Source organism: Elephas maximus, chromosome 2 (genome assembly GCF_024166365.1).
Source record: "Elephas maximus indicus isolate mEleMax1 chromosome 2, mEleMax1 primary haplotype, whole genome shotgun sequence".
In the NCBI taxonomy this organism is placed as follows: Eukaryota; Metazoa; Chordata; class Mammalia; order Proboscidea; family Elephantidae; genus Elephas; species Elephas maximus.
In genome coordinates, this window is record NC_064820.1 from 202,465,402 (window position 1) to 202,487,345 (window position 21,944).

The window sequence follows — 21,944 nt, forward strand, 5'->3', positions numbered from 1 at the left end:
ACACAGCTTCTCTGGAGTGAAGACAACCACCATGTCCTGTTCTGGACCACAGCTGTCACACTCCTGGGCTTGCACTGGGAAATGGCCCTGCATTCTGGCAGAAGATCCCCCCAGGCTCAGAGACAACAGTGTGGATGTGCTTTACAAGGATGTACGAATGTGTGTTTATACAAGACAGCTGGGTGGCAGGATTGTAATGTACACATTGTCCACTCTGTTTCTCAAATGTATCCTGCTGACCGGTTTGCCATCTGTCACTAGAAAGCCATCCCCTGAGACCAGCAGGACCTGGAGGAGGGATGCACAGAGCTGCAGGAACAGGCCCATCTGGAGAGGTGGGGTGGGGCCCACCAGCAGGATGCCGGGGGCCACAGGGATCTCTGAGCAGGTCTCATGTCTCCCCATGGTGCCTGCTGGTGCTGCAGAGGTTCCCAGGTCGCCAGGAGACAGATCGTAGGAGTGTCAGCCTCCGTGGCACACAACGCTCAGGGAGATCGCACGGTTGCAGCTGCCCAATCCTCTAGGGGCAGTGCCATGTCCTTGCCAAGGATGGACCCACTGACCAGCAACATGACCTCTGGGCATGTGCCACCCTGTATGTCTGGTGTGGCAGGCCCAGGGCCCTACCAGGGTTATGGTTACAAAAGGTCTCCTGCATCCTGCATGGCCACTGTGGTGGGCCACAGGGCCATGGGATAATCGTTTGCAAAGTTGGGAGGCACTGGTGACAGCTCACCCCCCACCCCTGGGCCATTGAGGCAGGGCTGCAGAAGACTTCTGCTGACTCCATCTCTTCCTCCTCTTTCAGCCTGGTGCTTCTCATGTCTTCCCCAAAATAGAGGACCTGCAGATTTAAATGGTCCGGAGTGTGGTCAGGCCATTGGGTGTTCTGCCCTGATGTTACCCATCTCCTTAGCCCCTGCATGTCCTTATTACATACTCCCACCTGAGAGGGGTGTTCTGTAAGCTCTTTGGACTTCTCAGAGCCCTTCGCTGTGAATCATTCCTGCCCTGCGCTTGGTTATGTTCACACGCCCAACAAAACAAAAGATGGCATGTATCTCATTTTCTGGCATAAAAATACAGACTGGGAGTTTCTGACGCTGGGACACATATCTAGACCACCTACAGAGATGGCTACCAGCCCTGGGGAGTCACAGTCCCAACCTTATCCCTGTCCCCCACCTAGGGGTGGATTAACCGGTAAGTACGGAATGCACTAGCTTACCGGCGGGGCTGCCATACCCAAGGGGCAGAAGAATGGGGCCTGCTGGGTCTGAGGGGGTAAGGTCGCTACTCAGATGGACTAGGAGAATGGAGCTGCCCAAATGAAAGGGAGCAGAGCTGCTGTTCCAGTGGGCCTGGTGGGCGGAGCTGGGCTAGGCTAGCTAAGACCCACGGAGCAAGACAGCTGAGTGCCTTCCAGCTGAAGTTTACTGGCAGAGTGGTGTGCCTCCAGGTGCTTATCGGTGGAGCTAAAGAGCTTTGGAACACTTTCCCCAGTGAGCACTAAGGTGGGAGGGGCCAAGAGGCCAACGAACCAGGAAGCAGAAGCTGAAGAGCTGAGGAACACAGGAAGCAGAGTTGCCACAGTCTCAAACGATAGGGCCATAATCTCTGGGGTCTCAAATGGTGGAGCCATGGCCTCTGCAGTTTCAGCTCCGCCTGCCAGGCCCACTGAAAAGGCAATTCTGCTCCCTCAAATTTGGGCAGCCCCATTCTCCTAGTTCATCTGAGTGGCAGCCCTAGCATGGGATTAATTGTGTTTAGTTACTAATCTGTAGTGCACAATTTCACCCGGTTTTCACATGATGTGGGCCCCCAGAAGGCTGATGACCGGGATCTCAAAGGCGCCTTGGCCCTGGACTGGCCTCACAGACCCCAACCATCTCCCTCCACCCCCAGGCCCTACCCTGGAGCACAGACTCACCTTAGAGATTTCCACCTCTCTTTTTCTGTTTGGTTCTCTGGGCTTTCACTTTCATAAGAAGCCAGATAAAGACCTAAAGAGAAAATGAAGAGAAATTAGGCAATTATGATTGATGACAATAACCTGTTCTATGCCCACTGCCTGACTGGCTTTTATAAAATTAAAGTTCTTATTTTAAGATAATTGTAAATTCACACATGGTTGTAAGAAATAATATGAGAGAGACTGTGCACCTTTTACTCAGTTTCCCCTAATGGTAACCACTTGAAAAACTGTAATACAATATCACAACCAAGATATTGACATTAATGCAGTCAAGATAAAGAACATCTCCCTCACCACAAAGATCCTTCATGTTGCCCTTTTATAGCCGCGCTCATTTCTGTCTCACTCCCACTGTCTGTAGCCCTTGGCAACTACTGATTGGGTCTCCATTACTATATTTTATCACTTCAAAAATGTTATATATAAATGAAATCACACAGGCTGTATCTTAGTTATCTAGTGCTGCTGTAACACAAACACCACAAGGGGGTGGGCTGAAAGAACAGAAATTTATTTTCTTACAGCTCTAGAGCCTAAAAGTCCAAATCAGGGTCTTGGCCATGTCAATTCCTTCCTTGTCGGTAGCCTTGAGTGTTCCTTGGTTCCTTGATGATCATTACATAGCATCTGTCTTCTGTGTGTGTGTGTGTAATCTGTTCTTTTTATAACTTAAAAGTTATTAGATTTAGAACCCACTCTACTTGGGTAAGATCTAATTAACATAACATAGAAAACCCTACCTCCCAACAGGATTACATCTACAGGTACCAGGGCCAGAAATTCATCACATATTTTGGGGGGACACAATTTAATCCATAACATTATGTAACATTTTGGAATTGGCTTTTTTCTTTAGCATAATTCTCTGGAGATCCGTCAAGTTGTTTGTGTGTATTAATAGTTTGTCCCTTTTTACTGCAGTATTCCACAGTATGGATATACCACAGGCTTTTGTGTAACCATAAGTCTTCATTTCTCAGGGATAGATGCCCAAGAGTGTAATTACTGGGCTATATGGTAGTTGCGGAGCATTTTTTATGGTAGTTGTGAGTTTAGTTTTTTAAAACCTACGAAATTGTTTTCTAGAGTGGCTATTCCCCCAGCAGTGTATGTCTGATCCAGTTTCTCTGCATCCTTGTCAGCTTTTGGTGTTGTCACTAGTTTTTGTTTTAGTTATTCTGATAGGTGTATAGTGATATCTTATTGTGGTTTTAATATTTTCCTAAAGGCTAATGATGTTGAATATCTTTACATGTGCTTATTGGCCATCTGTGTATTCTCCTTGGTAAAATGTCTCTTCATGTCTTTTGCTCATTTTCTGATTGGATTTTTTTTACTATTGCACCATGTTGAGTCTAGATCCTAGTTCTTTGTTAGTTATGTGGTTTGCAAATATTGTCTCCCAGTTTGTAGCTGATCTTTTGGTCATCTTACCAGGATCCTTTGCAAGCAAAAGTTTTTAATTTTGATTATGGTAAGCCCAATTGATCAATTTTTCCTTTTATGGATCATGCTTTTGCTGTCAGGTCTAAGAACTCTTTGTCTAGCCCTAGATCCCAATGATTTTTCCCCAAAGTTTTATATTTTACATTTAAGTCTGTGATCGGTTTTGAGTTAATTTTTGTATAAGGTGTAAGACTGATTGAGGATCATTTTTTGGTCTATGAATGTTTAATTGTTCCAGCATGATTTGTTGAAAAGCTGTATTTCTTCCATTGAATTGCTTTTGCACCTTTGTCAAAAATCAGTTGAGTATGTTTATGTGGATCTATTTCTGGCTTCTCTACTCTGTTCCATTGATCTATGTGTCTATCCTTTGCCAAACCAAGCTGTCTTGATTACTGTTGCTCTATATTAGGTTTTAATATCAGGTAGAATGATTCCTCCCACTTTATTCTTTTTTCCAAAGCTGTCATAGCTATTTTAGTTCCTTTGCCTTTCTATATAAATTTTAGAATAATCTTATCTATATCTACAAAAAAATCTTCCTGGGATTTGGTAGGAATTGCATTAAAACTGCTACCAGTTTGGAGGCTAAAAGTCCAAATCAGGGTCTTGGTCATGTCTATTTCTTCCTTGTCTTTAGCCTCAGGTGTTCCTTGGTTTCTTGGCACTCATCACATGGCATCTGTCTTCCGTGCCTATGTGTGTGTGTATCTTTATTATGCTCAGTTTTCAACTCCATGAGCACAGTATGTCTCTGTTTATTTAGATCCTCTTTGAATTCTTTTATCAGCATTATGTAGTTTCCAGCATACAAATCCTATACATATTTTGTTAGATTAAAACTTAAGTATTTCATTTTTTGAGTGACTATAAATACTGTGGTATTTTTAATTTTGGTGTCCATCTGTTCATTCCTAGTACATAGAAATACAGTTGACTTTTGTATGTTTATCTTGCATCCTATCTTTTTTTTTTTTAATTGTGCTTTAGGCGAAAGTCTTCAGCTCAAGTTAGTTTCTTATACAAAAATTTACACACACAGTGTTATGTAACCCTAGTTGCCGTTCCTATAATGTGACAGCACATTCCCCCTTTACAGTCCAGATTTCCTGTGTCCATTCAACCAGCTCTTATCCCTTTCTGCCTTCTCATCTCGCCTCCAGACAGGAGCTGCCCATTTAGTCTTGTGTATCTACTTGAACTAAGAAGCACACTCTTCACGGGTATCATTTTATGTCTTAAAGTCCAGTCTATTCTTTGTCTGAAGAGTTGGCTTCAGGAATGGTTTTAGTTCTGGGTTAACAGAGAGTCGGGGGGGGCCTGTCTTCTGGGGTTCCTCCAGTCTCAACAGACCCTTAAGTCTACTCTTTTTACTAGAATTTGAGTTCTGCACCCCACTTTTCTCCTGCTCCTTCAGGGACTCTTTGTTGTGTTCCCTGTCAGGGTGGTCATTGGTGGTAGCCGGGCACCATCTAGCTCTTCTGGTCTCAGGCCGATGGAGCCTCTGGCTTATGTGGCCCCTTTTGTCTCTTGGGCTACTATTTTCCTTGTGTCTTTGGTGTTCTTCATTCTTCTTTGCTCCAGGTGGGTTGGGGCAAATTGATGCATCTTAGGTGGCTGCTTGCTAGCTTTTAAGACCCCAGATGCCACTCACCAAAGCGGGACGCAGAACATTTTCTTAATAAACTTTGTTATGCCAATTGACCTAGATGTCCCCTGAAACCATGGATCCCAGACCCACGGCCCTGCTACACTCTCCTGCGAAGTGTTTGGTTGTGTTCTGAAAACTTCTTACTTTTTGGTTTAGTCCAGTTGTGCTGACTTCCCCTGTATTGTGTGTTGTGCTTCCCTTCATATAAGATAGTTCTTATCTACTGTCTAGTTAGTGAATACCCTTTTCCCTCCCTTCCCACCCTCGTAACCATCAAAGAATGTTTTCTTCTGTGTTTAAGCCTTTTCTCGAGTTCTTACAATAGTGGTCTCATATTTTGTACTTTTCTGACTGACTAATTTCACTCAACATAATGCCTTCCAGATTCATCCATGTTATGAGATGTTTCTTGAATTCATCGTTGTTCTTTATCATTGCATAGTATTCCATTGTGTGAATATACCATAATTTGTTTATCCATTTCTCCATTGATGGGCACCTAGGTTGTTTCCATCTTTTTGCTATTGTGAAGTGTTGCAATGGGTATACATATATTTATTTGTGTGATGGCTCTTATTTCTCTAGGATATATTCCAAGGAGTGGGATTGCTGGATAGTATGGTATTTCTATTTCTAGCTTTTTAAGGAAGCGCCAAATCGATTTCCAAAGTGGTTGTACCATTTTACATTCCCACCAGCAGTATCTCCCACATTTATATTATTTTGTGTTTTTTGGAATAATGCTTGCCTTGTTGGGGTGAGATGGTATCTCACTGTCGTTTTGATTTGCATTTCTCTAATGGCTAATGATCGTGAGCATTCCCTCATGTATCTGTTAACTGCCTAACTGTCTTCTTTGGTGCGATGCCTGTTCATATCCTTTGCCCATTTTTTAATTGGGTTATTTGTCTTTTTGTGGTTGAAGTTTTGCAGTATCTTGTAGATTTTAGAGATTAGACCCTGATCAGATATGTCACAGCCAAAAATTTTTTCCCAGTCTATAGGTTGTCTTTTAACTCTTGGTGAAGTCTTTTGATGAGCATAAGTGTTCGATTTTTAGGAGCTCCCAGTTATCTAGTTTCTATTCTGGTGTTTGTTCATTGCTAGTTATGTTTTGCATTCTGTTTATGCCCTGTATAAAGGCTCCTAGCATTGTCCCTGTTTTTCTTGTATGATCTTTATCATTTTAGATTTTATATTTATGTCTTTGATGCATGGTGTGAGGGTGGGTCTTGTTTCATTTTTTTTGCAAATGAATATACAGTTATGTCAGCACCATTTGTTAAAGAAACTGTCTTTTTCCCATTTAACAGACTCTGGGCCTTTGTCAAATATTGGCTGCTCACAAGTGGATGAATTTACATCTGGATTCTCAATTCTGTTCTATGTATCTATTGTTGTACCAGTACCAGGCTGTTTTGACTACCGTGTCGTATTATAGGTTCTAAAATCAGATAGTGAGAGGCCTCTCACTTTGTTCTTCTTCTTCAGTAATGCTTTAGTTATCCAGGGCCTCTTCCTGTTCCATAGGAAGTTGGTGATGTTTCTCCATCTCATTAGAAAATGCCTTTGAAATTTGAATAGGGATTGTGTTGTATTTATAGATTGCTTTTGGTAGAATAGACATTTTCACAATGTTGAGTCTTCCTATCCATGAGCAAGGCATGTGTTCCCACTTATGTAGGTCTCTTTTGGTTTCTTGCAGTAGCGTCTTGTAGTTTTCCTTGTATAGGTCTTTTACGTCACTGGTTAGATTTATTCCTATGTATTTTACCTTCTTGGGGCTATTGTAAATGATATTGATTTGGTGATTTCCTCTCCAACGTTCTCTTTGTTCGTATAGAGGAATCCAACTGATTTTTGTATGTTTATCTTGTATCCCGATACTTTGCTGTACTCTTCTAGTAGTTCCAGTAGTTTTCTTGTGGATTCTTTAGGGTTTTCTGTGTACAAGATCATATTACCTGCAAATAGAGATACTTTTACTTCTTCCTTACCAATTTGATGCCATTTATTTCTTTTTCTAGCCTAATTGCTCTGGATAGAACCTCCAGCAAGATGTTGGATAAGAGTGGTGATAAAGGGCATCCTTGTCTGGTTCCTGTTCTCAAGGGGAAAGCTTTCAGACTCTCCTTTTAGGGTGATGTTGGCTGTTGGCTTTGTATAATTGTCCTTTATTATGTTGAGGAATTTCCCTTCTATTCCTATTTTGCTGAGAGTTTATATCATGAACGGGTGTTGGACTTTGTCAAATGCCTTTTCTGCACCAATTGATACAATCATGTGGTTCTTGTCTTTTGTTTTATTAATGTGATGGATTACATTGATTGTTTTTCTAATGTTGACCATCCCTGCATACCTGGTATGAAGTCTACTTGGTCATGTTGAATTCTATTGACTAGAATTTCGCCGAGGATTTTTGTGTCTGTGTTCATGACAGATATTGTCCTACAATTTTCTTTTTTTGTGGTGTCTTTACCTGGTTTTGGTATCAGGGACATCCTGGCTTCATAGAATGAGTTTGAGGTATTCCATCCTTTTCTATGCTCTGAAATACCTTTAGTCGTAGCAGTGCTAACTCTTCTCTCAAAATTTGGTAGAATCTCCAGCGAAGCGTGAGGGCTAGGGCTTTTTTTGTTGTTGTTGATGTTAGGAGTTTTTAAATTACCTTTTCAATCTCTTCTTTTGTTAAGGGTTTATTTAGTAGTTCTACCTCTGTTTGTGTCAATTTAGGTAGATCGTGTATTTCAGAAATTTGTCCAATTCCTGTAGGTTTTCAAATTGTTGAAGTATAATTTTTCATAGTATTCTGTTATGATTCTTTTAATTTCAGTTGGTTTTATTGTGATATCACCCATCTCATTTCTTATTCGGGTTATTTGCTTCCTCTTCTGTTTTTCTTTTGTCAGTTTGGCCAGTGGTTTATTGGTTGCATTGACCTTTTCAGAGAACCAGCTTTTGGTCTTGTTAACTCTTTCAATAGTTTTTCTATTTCATTTAATTCTGCTCTAATTTTTATTATTTCCTTTCATCTAGTGCCCAAGGGCTTCTTTTGCTGCTCCGTTTCTCCTTGTTCGAGTTGTAGAGTTAGTGTTTAGATTTTGGCCCTTTCTTCTTTTTGGATGTGTGCATTTATTGCTGTAAATTGATCTCTGAGCACTGTTTTTGCTGTGTCCCAAAGATTCTGGTAGGCTGTGTTTTCATTCTCATTTGATTCTATGAATTTCTTTATTCTATCCGTGATTTCTTCCCTAACCCGGTAGTTTTTGAGCAAGGTGTTGTTCAGTTTCTACATATTTGATTTTTTTCCTTGCTTTTTCTGTTATTGATTTCTACTTTTATGGCTTTATGGTTAGAAAAGATGCTTTGTGATATTTTGATGTTTTGGATTCTGTTAAGGCTTGCTTTGTGGCCTAATATGTGCTCTATTCTGGAGAATGTTCCATGTGCATTGGAAAAGAAAGTACACTTGGCTGCTGTTGGGTGAAGTGTTCTGTATAGGTTTATGAGATTAAGTTGGTTAATTGTGGCATTTAGATCTTCCGTGTCTTTACTGAGCTTCATTGTGGATGTTCTGTTCTTCACTGAAAGTGGTGTGTTGAAGTCTCCTACTATTATTGTGGAGCTGTTTATTTCTCTTTTCAATGCTGTTAAAGTTTGTTTTATGTATTTTGGAGCCCCGTCATTGAGTGTGTAAATATCTATTATGGTTATGTCCTCCTGGTCTATTTACTCTTTTATCATTATATAGTGTCCTTCTTTACCCTTTATGGTGGATTTTGCTTTAAAGTCTATTTTGTCAGAGATTAATATCGCCACTCCTGCTCTTTTTTGATTGTTGTTTGCTTGATACATATTTTTAAACATTCTTTGAGTTTTAGTTTGTGTTTTTAAGTCTAAGGTGTGTCTCCTGTAGGAAGCATATAGATGGATTGTGTTTTTAAATCCATTCTGCCAGTCTCTGTTCTTTATTGGTGCATTTAGTCCATTTATATTCAGTGTAATTATTGATAGGTATGAGTTTAGTGCTGTCATTTTGATGTATTTTTTTGTGTGTTGTTGACACTTTCTTTGTTCCACTGAATTTTCTGTGCTGAGTCATTTTTCTTTATGTATTTTTTTTTGTCTTTTTCATTGTCGTTGATTTTGTGTTTGCTGAGTCTTTATGATTTCTTGTTTTTTATCTTGATGTGTAGGAGTGTAAGTTTCCTCTGCTGCTACCTAAATATTTACCCCTATTTTTCTAAGTTTAAAACAATCTTTTATTTCTTTATATCACCTTGACTTCCTCTCCATATGAAAGACTACATTTTTTAGTCCCTTTTTTTTTTAATGTTGTCATCTTTTACATGTTGACGTCTCTGTTCCCCTATCTTCAGTGTTTTAGCCTTGATTTATTTTTGTGACTTCCCTATCTGGGTTGATATCTGGTGGCTCTGTCCTGTGTTCTAGTCTTGGTTGTTATCTGATGTTATTGGTTTTCTTACCGGAGGACTCCCTTTACTATTTCTTGTACTTTTGGTTTGTTTTTTATTAATTCCCTAAACTTCTGTTTATGTGAAAATGCCCTAATTTCGCCATCATACTTGAGAGACCATTTTGCTGGATACATAATTCTTGGCTGGTCATTTTTTTCTTTCAAGGCTTTATATATGTCATCCAATTGCCTTCTTGCTTGCATGGTTTCTGCTGAGTAATCAGAGATTAGTCTTATTGACTCTTCTTTGTAGGTGACTTTTCATTTATCCCTACTGCTCTTAAATTCTTTATCTTTGGTTTTGGCACGTTTCATTATACTATGTCTTAGTGACTTTCTTTTGGGATCTACCTTATGTGAGGTTCGATGAGCATCTTGGATAGATTTCTTCTCCTCTTTCATGATATCAGGGAAGTTTTCTGCCAACAAATCTTTAACAATTCTCTCTGTATTCTCTGTTATCCCCCCGTTCTGGTACTCCAGTTACTCATAGATTATTTCTCTTGATAGAGTCCCATATAATTCTTAGGGTTTCTTCATTTTTTAAAATTCTTTTATCTGATTTTTCCTCAAATAAGTTGGAGTCAAGTGCTTTATCTTCAATCTCACTAATTCTGACTTCTATTGCCTTAATTCTGCTCCTATGCCTTTCTATTGAGTTGTCTAATTCTGAAATTTTATTGTTAACCTTTTGAATTTCTGTTTGCTGTCTATGGATTCTTACAGCCTGTTAAATTTGTCATTATGCTCTTGTATAACCTTCTTAAGTTCTTCCGTTGCTTTGTCTGTGTGTTCCTTGGCTTGTTCTGTGTTTTGCCTGATCTCCTTCCTGATCTGCTGAAGAGTTCTGTATATTAGCCTTTTGAATTCTACCTCCAGTAATTCCAAGAGTTATCTTCCTCTGGAAGGTTTCTTGATTCTTTGTTTCTGTGGCTCACTGACACCATCATCGTCTGCCTCTTTATGTGATTTGATATTGATTGTTGTGTCCAAGCCATCAATAAGTTATTAGGTTTATTTTATGCTCGTTTACTGTGTCCTAGTTTTTTTTTTTTTTGATACCCCCAAATAGGCTGGTCGTGTGAGCTAGTTTGATTACTGGTATCTTTGAAACTCTCACATCCTGTCTTCAGGTGGCTAGAGCTGTTACTAGGTATGTGAGCCCAGAGTCCATTTACTTTTCTTGTAAGGATTCAGCTCAGGTGTCCAGGTTGTCAGTCACCAAGTGTGTGGTTCAGGCTCTCACCTATAGTCCTAGATGGGCAGGGTGATTGGAGTAGGCAAAGGTATCTGGCTGCAGTAGGGGTCATGCACTGATCAAGGCGGGGGGCTGACTGCTGCCCCTGAGTGTCTGGGTAGAAAGCATGTCCTCGTTCCCTAGAGCGTGTAGGTAGGTGATTTTCGCAGCTGGACTATAGGCACCCAATGCTGTTGGCTGTTAGGACTGGGAGTTACCACTTATTCTTAGACCCCATCATAGGTTGCTCAGTACAGTGGGTGGAACCACCAGTCCTCAGGCCCCTGATGTGGGTAGCTGAGGACCCTGCTTCATGGGCAGGTCGGTGTCAAATGTCACAAATCTGTCACTCCCCCTTATAGCAGATACAGATGAAAACAGGCTTAAGGTATATACCCTGTTATTCTGTGCTAATGAGGGCCTATGCTGTTGAAATGGGCCCACACCAGTCTATGCAGGGGTGAAAGGCATTCAAAGTCCATGGACTCCTTATGCCTGTGCCTAGGCAAAGGGGCTGTGCCTGCTCTGTGTTCCCAGCTTAGGGGAGTGGCAGATTATTTTTTCAGTTTGTTAATTTGTTCCCTCTCCAAAGCCAGGAGAATGGCTCAGGGCGTGTGATGTGTCCTACTTCTTACCATGACTCCGGCGAGTGGACTCTCTTATTACCCCACTTTACAGATGCAGCAGGTAAGGCTTAGAGGAGGTAAGGAAACTTCCAAGTGCCACACAGCTTACTGGGGGTGGGGCAGCCTGGGTCTAGTTTATCCATCAGGTTTAGTACTTTGGGTTGTTGAGCTTCTTGGGGGAGGGGTGCTACAGATATGGGTGAGACCACCTCTAAAAAGTTATTGACTCCAAAATATAAAAAATGAAACGACAAATTTGAAGTATTAATAATTCAAAAGCAAAGTCATTAAAAAATCCTTCCCCCTAATTTTTTTTTTGCAGAAAAGGTTCTTGTGAGCAAGGGTGTGGGTACATTTGTAACACGCTTATGGTGATGAGGAGCCAGGCCTGTTGTGCACCACGGTGGGTTGGGAGCCTGTGTTTCCTGAATCCAGAGAGCAGCTAGCCATCAGGCATTCTGCCCCGCTGGGGAAGACCACTGAAAGTCTGCTGACTGCTTCTCCTTCTCCAGCATTTTCTTTTCCTGGAGAAGGGAGACAACGGAGACCCTGGGGGTTTGTCCACTTAGCAATTTGCAAGCAAATTTCTTTTATCTGACCAGCTGAGAATGCTGGGAGAGGACAGACATTAACAGCACTTTCAAGAAAAGAAACCTCATCTAATGTGTGTATATCTCTCTCTCTTTCTCTCACACACACACCCAGCTGAGGAAAGACCGCTGTCAGCCCAATGAGGTTCAGATTTATGATGTCCACCAGTGTCCAAACTATGTCCAGTGGGAGCCTGGTCCTGGGGCCAACTTGCAGCTCCGTAGGCCCCATCTTGCACACCATGGGTGGTGACCAGCCAGTCAAGGAGAGGCAGCCTTCCTGGCTCCCTCCCGGAGCTGGCAGAGGTCGGCATGTTATATCCCTGCTCAGAGCAGAGGGACTTGAGTGGTGGCTGGACTAAAGGCCCCAGAGGTCAGGGAGGCTGTGGGGCACCTTACCGTCCTCACTGAAGATGGGGGCCGTGTGCAGGTAGTGGGTGATGCTGGGGTCTTGCTCGAAGGGACACTCCACTTGTTTCCATGTGATGAACTCTCCAACCTGCTTGGCCAGCTCCAGAAATTTCTGCCAGGGTCACAAAGACATAGAATGGAGGTAAATCCAGAGCCTGGAGGTCACCTTGAAGGGTGCGTGGCCTCTTCCCTCAGCCCTCAGTGAGGCATACTGGGGTGGGGGGAGCAAGTGCCAAAGTCCTGATATGGATGCCTAAAACCTCACTTCGTGGGGGTCTGGGCCAGCAAGGGAAGCTGCTTTCTTGGCCTTGCATCCCAGACTAGGGGAGGAGGGACTGTCAGGAGGAACTCAGGACAATGAATGACAGAATAGTGCAGAGAAAAAGCGATTTCCTCTCCAGACCACCTTTGTTCTCTGTGATTACTAAAGTACCCATCTGCATCCACTGTGACCATGCCCAGGGCTCACGACCAAGAACCAGCTGCCATTGAGTTGAGTCCAACTCATGATGACCCCCTATGTGTCAAAGTAGAACTGTGCTTCATAGGGTTTTACATGGCTGAGTTTCTGGACGTAGATTGCCAGGTCTTTCTTCTGAGGTGCCTCTGGGTAGACTTGGAACATCCAACATTTTGGTTAGCAGTCCAGCACAGTTAACTGTTTGTACCATCTAGGGGCTTCAGGGCTCACTAGTCGCCCCCTCAGGCTACAGCCTTCAGCAGGCAGCCGCACCTAGCTGAAGTTCAACATTATTGTGTTTTCATTGTATCTATTTTCATGGTTATCCCCTATTTATGGCAAGTGATACGTGTTTTTGATTTATAGAATGATGGAAATGTATTTAAACAAATACATTTAAGTACATTTATTTAAGTAAAGTTTTATTTATGTAAAACTTAAAGATATTTATTTAAGTTTAAAAAAACAGTATGCCCACTTAAAGAAGGATTTTTAGTAAATAGCAGTCCAAAATGCACTACGGGGTGGGAAACCCTGCTCTGAGGCAGCCTTGATTAGCTCTGGGGGCCAGGTTCAGCCTGGCTTCTGGCCCCTACCACCCCGTTCCTGAGTCTCCCACCTGCCTCGGGTCTGAGGACCAGTTCAGGTAGGCTGTGTGTGTTGGGGTCTTCTGGGGAGCATGATCCCAGGCTCCTGGGCCCCTGAAGCTTTATCCATGTCCCCTGCAGCCTGGATTGTACCCCCCTACCTCAGGGGTACAGGGCCCCTGAGAACCAGGGCCCCCCCCACCTGCTGGACCAGATACCCTCCCAGATCTGCTGGTCCTCAGAGGCAAGCCAGCCTTCGGGCAGCGTGTGGAGGTTGGCCAGGGTGTCAGCGTGAGACCCACCAATAGAGGGCTGCTCCCGCCAAGGGCTCCAACATCTGAGGCAGTCTGGATCCTGATAACCCCTGTCAGCAAGAACACCTGCATGGGACCAGTCATGGCCCATCCTCCTAGCCCCTCTGTGAGGCCCATGATTGAAGCTCTGTTTTATACAGGGAAATACTGAGGCTCAGGTAGGGAAAGTGACCGGCCTACGGCTGTTAGCCCTTTGGAGTTCGAGGCACGGTGGGGCCGCATAACCACTTGGGTATATACAAGGCCAGTGCCAGTACAGGGTGGGACAGCTCTCCATCTCTCTCCTTCCTATGGACTGGGGGCACCACTGCTGTCTGGCAGGCACTGTCTGACTCAGGGGCCCCTGCTGCCACTGCCCAGCACCCACAGAACTCCTGGGCCTCCCCCACCATGCCTAGCCTCCTCCCACTGCAGGGCCACTCAGAGACCTAAGTGCTGGGTGGGCCCATATGGGTAGTCAGGACGTGGGGTGGCATCAGCCTGGCATTGCTTCTGAGGAGTGTGGAGGACCAAGGATGCCCAGCCTGCTGATGGTGGGCCTCCCTCTGCCTGGGAGGTTAAAGTGGGCTTCCTGGAGGGAGCACCTGAGCTGACATTGGAGAGTGTCTGTGAGGGAGTAGCTGCCTCCTTTCCTTCTGTTTCCTCTGCCTCCACCTGACAATCTCCTCCTCACTGCTTAAGGTCCTCCTTGGGAGGCCTCCCTAATCCGCACACTGACCCTGTGTGGCCCCGTCGAAGCACTTGCCAGTTGTCACCAGGGATCTACAGGTCTGACGCTCCTCCAGGGCTGAAAGTGACTACATTATCCTATGCAGGGCTGGGCCGAGGCCTGACTCACAGCAGGGTCAGCACATTCATTCATCCGTGTGTGTGTGTGTGTGTGTGTGTGTGTGTGTGGGCGGGGGGGTGGTGGGCATGCACGGGTGCCTCTGCCTCCTCCTCCAGAACATGGGGTATGGGGAGACCTGGGCATTCCTGCCCCATGTTGGCTGTGAAAGGGCTCAGCCAACTGTGAGCTGCAGCACTCTGCCTTGGAGCCCCCTGTTAGTAACCAGCTCAGGGCCAGCATTCCTGCTCTGGGACTTTTCTGGGGCCCGTCTAACTGTGTGGTAGACTGACCAGGGCCCTGGGTCCTACCTCAAAGTTGACATTTCCATTGGGGAGGCGGTTGGCACAGCCTTCGTTCAGGAAGTAGATGTCTTTGATGAGCAGGCTGAAGAAGGGAATGACGATCTGGAAGGCAGAGGAGGCAGGTTAGCGCCCGGCTGGCCTCCCTGCAGGGGCAGAGCAACGGCCGGCGGAGGCAGCCTTTCCAGCGTCCAGCCACCCTGTCCAGGGACAGAGGCAGGGCCTAGCCAGCTGGCCTCAGATACAGTTCAGGAGGCAGAGGGTGGAAGACCTTCAAGGCTGGCCTGGTCGGCCTGTGGGACTTCGTGGGTTATAAAGCTAATTTGTGTGCACCAGGGGGCCAGTGTGGAAACCACAGAAAGGAGTAATGGCCCCATGTCGGTGGGGCCAGACCGTGTTTCCTCTCAGGCCCCATCAGAGGTCAGTGCTGGTTGAGCTCTTACTGTATATGGTGACGTTCCCCCTTGTGTTGGGGTTGGGGGAAAGTCTCGATGCACAGTTGCAATGATCCTGGACTGTTTCTTCCATTGCCTGGTGGGAAGACAGGTGGGTGCCCGCCCCACCTGCAGGTTCACAGACTCAGGCCATAGCTCCGTTCATCTGGGGGTGGGGTGGGGAATGGCCCATGCAGTGCCCACTGTTAAATACGCATGGGATATGAAACATCTGCTTTGAAATGGTATAGCCTCCCTTTTTACTTAACGTCTGTCATCTGATGTCTTTCTTGATGCTGAAATTGTCCTGAAGCACTTATGTTAAGACCCCAAGCACCCCTGCTCCACCTCCTGAAGGGAAGGGCTTATCAACCATATGCTGTGTTTCCTCAGTCAGATGTCTTGCTTCTGCCCGCTCTGTGCACCCGCTGACTATATACTCCTTTACAAGGGGGACTTACTCCAGAGCTGGAGCACTGGCTCCCAGTCCAGCCAGAGACAACCTCTAGCCGACCCCTTGGAACTAGGCACCAGGCCTAGCATTTCTGGTTCAGGGTCATGCTGCATCCAAGTGGACACAGACCATGAGGCTGTGGCCACAAACTGCTCTGTGCCGCACAGAAGTGTGGATTGCTCAGCTGGGCGGGGAAGATAGGGAATCTGAGGCCCAGAGAATGGTAGCCTGGCCCAAGGCCTCAGTGACCCCCGGAACCAGGACTAGGCCCAGATTTAGTGGGGTTCCCAGGATTCAGGGATTTCCTGGGATGCAGGACTTTCAGTGCTAGAACTGAATAGTCCTGGGCAAAATGGGATGAGCTGGTCACCCTAGATTTATGTCAATTCTGCAGATATTTGCTCAGGTCTTCCCTGCTCCAGATGCCAGGGCTTGGGGGACACTGAGGGTGTGTCAGACACATTCCCGACCTCAGGGTGGTGGGAGACACAGTCATGGAAACAACCCACAAAATATGGAAGTCTTGCCAGCAAGTCTTTCTTAATCTCTAGGCTGGCCCGTCACCACCTGTCTGTCAATTTGTCATACTATGGTGGCTTGTGTGTTGCTATGATGCTGGAAGCTATGCCACCAGTATTTCAAATACCAGCAGGGTTGCCCACGGTGGACAGGTTTCAGCAGAGCTTTCAAACTAAGACAGACTAGGAAGAAAGGCCTGGTGATATACTCCCCAAAATTAGCCATTGAAAACCCTACAGATCCCAACAGAATATTGCCTAGTATAGTGCTGGAAGATGAGCCCTCTAAATTGGAAAAAAAACTTAAAATACACAGTGGCCATAACAATGGACTGAAGCACACCAATGACTGTGAAGATGGTGCAGGACCAGGCAACATTTCATTCTGTTGTACATGGGGTCATCATGAGTCAGAGCCGACTCAATGGCAATTCACAACAGGCTGGGTTCAGCCCTTGTCTGTGCTCCCAAAGAGCCCTTCGCTTTTGCCTTATTCTGCATCATGGAGGCACTGGTGGTGGGTGTGAATGCTTCATGTGCTAAACTTGATATGCACATTACATCTGTATCACTGTCCTATGGAGAGGGTGCTTATGACCCCTATTTTACAGATGAGGAAACCAAGACCCAGAGAGGTTAACTAACTTGCACGACCTCACACAGCAGTAAGTGACAGACACAGGGCTAGGATACAGATAGCTCAGGCCCCAGAGCCCCTGTCCTGTCTGCTTCCTCACTGTGCTGGAAGGAGGGTGGCCTCTGCCCGCTGCCCCCACCACCACTGGTGCTGAGTCTCCATTAGGCACAGAGCCAGGGTTTATGCAAGACAGCTGAATGGGGTTGGAGTAGGGAGATGCGCCATGACAGGAGGGGGACTGAGGACAAGGAGACTCAGCACTCAGAGACAGCTCCTCAGGGGTCTGGTCCAGGGCTCCTGGAGGCAGGGACATAGGAGCTGATCCTAAACAAGGTAGGGTTTTCCAAATATGAGCACTCTTCACCACTTCCATGCTGGTCCTGGCTATCACCACACCAGGCCTGCACAATGGCATTAGCATCCTAGCTGGTCTCCCTGCTCCTGTGAGAACCAAAGGGGCCCTTTATAACTGAAAACCCACTTTCTGAATCTGAGAAATTTGACCAGAACTCAGTTAAGACTGTGGCTCACCCAGGGAAGCCTGTGTTAAGTATGCCCCATGATAGAGACCAGGGGAGAGGGGAGCCAAACACAGGCAGGAAGAAAGCACAAAAGGCTATGACCACTGAGGACTTCCAGCCTCTCTGACTTTAGCTGGAGGCACCAGGAGGCTATGAGAACATCTCCAAGCACCCATTCTTCTATAGTTTCTTGCTTCCTGCCACCCTTCCTTCCTGCCACCCTTCCTTCCTTCCACCCTTCCTTCCTGCCACCCTTCCTTCCTGCCTTCCTCCCTCCCTCCCTCCCTCCCTCCCTTCCACCCTCGCATCCAGTTATGAAGAACTTTGCTGGGCTAGACCCATGGCCCTGTCTTCTCTGGAAGTTAGAAGAGAATGCAGCCAGTCTAAACGCAAGGCTCGGTATGTCACTCACCAACAGAACAGACAGCAACCTGGCATCCCAGAGCTAGAAAGTGACTCAGAGTGAAGTCCCAGTCTGGCCACCCTGCCCCGCAGCCACCCTGCCTCAGCATGGATGGAAGGAAAATAGTCCAGAGAACCAGTGCCATGTCTTAAATCTCAAAAAAAGGGCTGCAGCCCTACCCCACAATCTAACTCCTGGGCCATATGCCAACACCCCTGTAACTGCCACATAGCACCCCTATCCTCAGGGAGAAGGGAGGCAGCCTGGTGATATGCAAAGACCATGAGATTCAGAACAAGATAGGCTGGTGTTCGCTTCCTGGCTCTGCCCCTCCTCAAAGTGAGACTGGAGAAGTCGGGTGTCCCCTGAGACTCCAAGAGGTCATGTGGCTCCAGCCTCCAGACTCCTGGGGGTCAGGATCACCTGCTCTGGGCCGTGAGATCTCGCCTCATTAGTGTGTCCCCCCTCCCCCCACACTGCATCAGCCTCCTGGGACCCATAGTTACTAAAGCATGATATTTTCAAATGCTCACAGCCTAGGCAGGAAAAGAGAGTTGACAGGACATGGACATCAGTGTGGTTACTGTCTGCCCACCTGCCCCCTGCTGTAGGATCTGTGGTGAGTGGTGGGCTAGGGAGACCAGGTGGGTGGAACAAGCATGCTTATCTCCACTTGCTTCTGACTGCCGACACTGATATCCACCCAAAATAATCCAGAAAGAGTCACTTAGAATTTCAAACACAGCAATTTGTCCTATTATCCTTCAAGCTGGAAAACAGACCTTCATAAACCCCAGCAGGGACCCGATTCCTCCCATGCTCCTGCAAGGGACCAAATGAAAATGTCACAAGTCTTAGCGTTTTCTTCCCAGGGAGATGGACAACTCTAATCATCAAGTTGGGGACAGGCTATAAACCAGAGAGTCATTCCAATCCCAGGGCCTGGGCACGGTTTCCTGTGTCAGAGGCCACTAGGAGAATTTGGAGGAGAAATAAAATTGACCAGGGTCGAATGAAAATGAATAAGAACAGGACTTGTGAAAAGATGGTTGTAGTGAAGCTTGGTTTAGCCATTGCCAAAAACGTAAATGTGATCGGTGGCCACATTAATGAAGGTATCACATTTAGAATAAGGGAGGTGTAAGACCCTATGTACTTGAAACCACAGTTAGATTTGACACCAAAGGAACCCTGACAAATGGAGCTGTTGAGGGATAAAATGGACCCAAGTGGGGAAGTATGGCAGGGCAAGAGCAGGGTGCTGACTCTGGAGGAGAGAGGGAAGGGGCATGAGGATTCTCAAGGACTGGTGGGCCCTCACAAAGGAAAACTGCAGGTCCAGACTTCAGCCCCACGCAAGGAAGCACTTCCTATCAGTTAGAGCTGCTTGATGGTGGGCTGACCTGTTTTGGGAGGGGACGAATTACCCATACAAGCAAGGCTTCATGGCTAATAACAGATGCTGCGGTAAGGCAGGGGACAGATGAGGTGGCCTTCGAGTCAGCACTCAGGTCCCCTGATATAGCCCACCAGAGCTGAGGTGGTCTGAAGACAGCAGGTGCTCTGATGGCCCGGGGCTCTGACCTACCTTCTCCCGGCTGCTGTGGGCGGTCAGGGAACGGTGGGCGGCCCCACGCAGGGCTGTCCTGTAGTTGCAGAAATTCCCTGTTGGGTCCATCTGGTGCTGGAAGGAGACAGGACACATTTGGGCAGCTCTGTCCAAGGGATGGCCAGTGGCGCCTGGCGGCCCAGTCCCCTTGTTTACCTCAAGGATGAAAAACTTGGCCGTTTTCACTTTGGCCCAGGTCTTCTTCAGCCTGGACACAGGGCTCATGTTCATGCCAGCTGGAAAAGGAGGGCCAGGCTGGGAGGGCTGCTCAGGCCTTGACCATACCACTCATTCCCATGCACAGGGGGCCCCCACTGGCTCAGCCCCTCAGACTGCACTCTGACCAGGGCCAAGGTCAGTTGGTGGTCTCTGCCTGCTGAATAGTGGGTGGTGGTGGATGCTGTATTGAGGCGGGCCTGGCTTCTGTGTATGCAGACCCTGAGCCCCTGTCTCCACCACTCTAGCCTCATCCCTGTGACTAGTGGCTACATTGACACCTCCCTCCCCCACCTTTTCCCTGGATTTGGAGACATGACACACCACTGAGCCAGGCACTCTGAGGGGCAGGGCTTGCCTCAAGTGGACATCTCCCCCCGGACCTCAGGGGTAGGGATGTGGGGTTGCTGGCCACCTTGGGCCTGCACACAGACCACCCCAACCATCTACTGCTCACAGGAGGGCCCTGGCCTACACCAGCCTGTCTGGTTGTGCCCACTCCAACCTCACTGGGGGGTCCTCACACAGAGGACACCAGGCCTGGGCCACATACTTACAGATAATGGCCATCAGGGAGTTGAAGTTGCCAATGTTGAAGCACTCACGGGCTACGTCGATGAAGAACTCAATCACCTGGGCCCTCTGCTTCTTCTTGGCTGGCTGGGGACAGGGTGCCAGAGCCTCAGCGATGAGAGTTCGCACCCACCCTCGTTCACCTTCTTTCTGCCTGTTTCCTGATTGAGAAGCTCTATGACCAAGGCAGTTTGCAGCCCAGGGGCTCAGGGTATCCCCTGCACATTATGGTAGAGCCAGCACAGAGCCCATCCCCATAGAGGAGCTGGATAGGGGGCCCAGGCAGGACTCCTGGGGCACAGCAGAAAGTGCTGAGAGGCACCTTTGGGATAGGCTCAATGGCTCCCCTGAAACTCCTCTCCTCCGACATCTGCTTCTGGGAAGCAGAAAGCATTGCTCCCTCTTCTTTCCTCCCAGCACCAAACTTGCTCCTCCTGGGGCCGCACACTGACCCTGACATGCTGCTGAGCCCCCAGGGTCCTGACCCCGAGCAGCCCCTCCACCAACTTCTGTCAAAGGGGGAATGATGGCATGACTGTTGCTATGAAGTGCTTGGGGTTTCACACCTCTGGGTGACTCAGACCCAAACTGTGCTCCTTCCCCAGGGCCCAGGATGGGCTGGAGCCCTGCACAACACTGGTCTCAGTGCAGGTCTCACAGGGACTCCCCATCTCAGCCGTCAGGCCGGTGAAGTAAGTGTAGGAAGTGGGCTGTGCACCCAGTACCTTGAGTTGCATTCTTTTACACTGATAGATTTTGCTTGCCCACTCAACACAGGAGCAGTTTTCACTGCCACAAAGAAACACGCTGTGGTGGATGCAGAGGTGTGCCACCCAAATCCCCCTTCAAGGGTAGGCCTCAGCTGTAGCAAGCCTGCCCCACCTGAGGTCTGACAAGCCAGCCCACACCCAGTGACAAAGGCCAACCCTTTGGGCCCGAAGTGGACACTCCCACAGAAAACGTTCTCTGAGAATCTCCCACAGGTTTCCCGGACCTTGTTGAGTCTGCATCTCAGACCAGCTGCTCCCTCTGAGCAATCCTGCTGGTGACCCCTAAAAAAGTACCTTGTATCCCAAACTCTGGAGTCCGTGGGTGGTGCAAACTGCACACTTGGCTGCTAACCAAAAGACTGGAAGTTCAAGTCCATTCAGAGGTGCCTCAAAAGAAAGGTCTGCTGATCTACTTCTGAAAAACCAGCCATTGAAAACGCTATGGAGGAGAGTTCTACTCTGACATACGTTCACTGTGAGTCAGAGTTGATTCAATTGCAAATGGTACTGGTACCCTAAACTCTGTCTCAGTATCTGCTTCTGGAGAGCCAACTGGAAATAAGTGGCCCCCTGGGCTCCACATGATGGGAAGAGGGAATGCCAAGGAGGAAGCTTCTGCTCTAAGGAAACAGAAGAGGCCAGACAGGATGCAACTCAGTGACACGCTCTTCAGCCCAATGTTCCTGGGTCTTCCTGCTTTTCAGCAGGAGCCAGAGATGTGGATGCCTTTTGTGCAATCTCCCAATTCTGAAAGGTTGGATCTTTTTTTTTTTTTTTGAATTTTATTGTGCTTTAGGTGAAAGCTTACAGTGCAAGTTAGTTTCTCATTCAAAAATTTATACACAAATTGTTTTGCAATATTGGTTGTAATCCCCACAATGTGTGAGCACTCTCCCCTTTTTCCTTT

The 21,944-nt window shown here is 46.7% G+C and overlaps 1 protein-coding gene across 1 annotated transcript in view; it reads right to left on the reverse strand.

Annotated features, from left to right (window-relative positions):
• Positions 1–655: 655 nt before the first annotated feature.
• RASGEF1C (RasGEF domain family member 1C) overlaps positions 656–21,944 on the reverse strand; it is a 136,593-nt gene continuing 115,304 nt past the window's right edge. The window contains exons 9-15 of the mRNA XM_049874557.1: positions 20,252–20,354; positions 19,635–19,714; positions 19,458–19,553; positions 14,912–15,007; positions 12,402–12,525; positions 1,931–2,003; positions 656–844 (exon numbers count right to left, since the gene is read on the reverse strand). Of these exons, the coding sequence (XP_049730514.1) occupies positions 820–844; positions 1,931–2,003; positions 12,402–12,525; positions 14,912–15,007; positions 19,458–19,553; positions 19,635–19,714; positions 20,252–20,354 (597 nt within the window). The 3' untranslated portion in view covers positions 656–819. The remainder of the gene's footprint in view (positions 845–1,930; positions 2,004–12,401; positions 12,526–14,911; positions 15,008–19,457; positions 19,554–19,634; positions 19,715–20,251; positions 20,355–21,944) is intronic.